The sequence below is a fragment of the Coregonus clupeaformis genome, unplaced genomic scaffold (assembly GCF_020615455.1).
Source record: "Coregonus clupeaformis isolate EN_2021a unplaced genomic scaffold, ASM2061545v1 scaf1630, whole genome shotgun sequence".
NCBI lineage: Eukaryota > Metazoa > Chordata > Actinopteri > Salmoniformes > Salmonidae > Coregonus > Coregonus clupeaformis.
In genome coordinates this window covers 80,001-82,033 of record NW_025535084.1, presented here as the reverse complement: position 1 = coordinate 82,033, position 2,033 = coordinate 80,001, and the positions used below count along the sequence as shown (strand labels likewise).

Sequence of the window (2,033 nt, the reverse complement as noted above, 5' to 3'; positions counted from 1 at the left end):
GTCAACCCGCCTCCCTCCATCTCAAGTCACTCGGTCTCTCTTCTCAACAGAGGACTAATCAGCCAATGTGTAATAACACCAACAACCTAGCTACTCCGCTCCAGTCCCTCCAACCAAAAGTAGTGCAATATATAGGGAATAGGGTGCTATTTGGGATGCAATCGAGGGTCTGTGACTGACAACCACTGGACAGCGTATTGACAGGTCTAGTTCTCTCATGATATAACATGCATCATACAGGAAACACAGTCACAACAGAACACAACGAGCCTCTGTAACATCATCATCATCATCATCATCATCATTACAACGCAGGCTGACGTTTATTGTCATGAATCATGCCCTGGAGGCAGAACTGAGCGATTTCCACTAGATGGACCAGCTGCAAAGTCAAAATTGGCTATATATAACAAAACAAAAATCATGAAATCAAAAATGAGCTTTTTGGTCTTCATTTAAGGTTAGGGTTAGGTTTCAAATCAGATTGTATTACTTTGTGGCTGTGCCAGCTGGCGACCACTCTGCAGAGCTGCCTCCGGAACAAGATTCATGGGGAAAAAACCTGCCATTACAACCACCAGCATGTAACAGTTCTCATTATTAACCTTTTAAACTTCAACCTTTAACGGCTTGTCCCAGCATGCAATACATTGGACCAGTCTTCAGTTAGTCCAGTTAGAGAGAGAAAAACACAGAGGAACACACAGAGAGAGAGAAACACAGAGGAACACAGAGAGAGAGACAGAAACACACAGAGACAGAAACCATCTGTCTCTGTGTGCACCATCTTTACACCATCATAGAACTGACACACAGTCATGTAGACACACTGCACCATCTTTACACCATCATAGAACTGACACACAGTCATGTAGACACATTGCACCATCTTTACACCATCATAGAACTGACACACAGTCACGTAGACACACTGCACCATCTTTACGAACCCCCTCTTCATATAACTGGCATTCAACACTGCAAGCACATGGATCCCACTGAGGGGGCTGAAGCAGACGATTCCTCCTCTCTCCTCCCTCTCTCCTCCCTCTCTCTCTCCTCCCTCTCTCTCTTCTTCTTCTTCTTCGTCTATAAGCAGAATTCTATACAATTGTAGTCCCTTGTTCCTCACAGTTGTAGTTCTTTGTGAAAAAGCGGTTGCACTCACACAAGCACAGAGAAGAAGGCGTGGATTAGGCTGGGCAGAGGTGGGGCCTAATGAGGAAGTGGAACCAGGATATCCACGTAGTTGATGGGGAAGAAACCTGATTGGCCGTTGACCATGCCCTCGTACCAGTTATCATCGATCTGATTGGTTAGGGTGATGATATCGCCCTCTTTGAAGCCCAGCTCACCCTCGTTCTCCGGCTCAAAGTCATACAGCGCCCGGCAGCACGGCTGGTCCATAGGAGCTGGGGGAGAGAGGGGAAGGGGGGAGAGAAGGGGGGAGAGACGGGAAGTGAGACAGAGAGAGAGAGAGAGACAGAGACAGAGAGAGAGAGAGAGAGACAGAGAGAGAGAGAGAGAGAGAGAGAGACAGAGACAGAGACAGAGAGAGAGAGAGAGAGACAGAGAGAGAGAGAGAGAGAGAGAGAGAGAGAGAGAGAGAGAGAGAGAGAGAGAGAGAGAGAGAGAGAGAGAGAGAGAGAGAGACGAGAGAGAGAGAGAGAGAGAGAGAGAGAGAGAGAGAGAGATGGATCTGTGAGTCTGTATGTGGACCTATGAGTCTGCATGTGAATCTGTGTCTGTGTCTGTATGTAGATCTGTGAGTCTGTGTGTGGATCTGTGGATCTGTGTGTCTGTATGTGGATCTGTGTGTCTGTATGTGGATTTGTGTGTCTGTACGTGGATCTGTGAGTCTGTGTGTGGATCTGTGGATCTGTGTGTCTGTATGTGGATCTGTGTGTCTGTATGTGGATCTGTGTGTCTGTATGTGGATCTGTGTGTCTGTATGTGGATCTGTGTGTCTGTATGTGGATCTGTGTGTCTGTGTGTGGATCTGTGGATCTGTGTGTCTGTATGTGGATCTGTGT

General features: G+C 47.1%; 1 protein-coding gene across 1 annotated transcript in view; it reads right to left on the bottom strand.

The window, feature by feature from the left end:
• Window positions 1–577: 577 nt before the first annotated feature.
• Window positions 578–2,033, bottom strand: part of LOC121554437 (endophilin-A1) — a 33,435-nt gene continuing 31,979 nt past the window's right edge. The window contains exon 10 of the mRNA XM_041868029.1: window positions 578–1,412. Within this exon, the coding sequence (XP_041723963.1) occupies window positions 1,216–1,412 (197 nt within the window). The 3' untranslated portion in view covers window positions 578–1,215. The remainder of the gene's footprint in view (window positions 1,413–2,033) is intronic.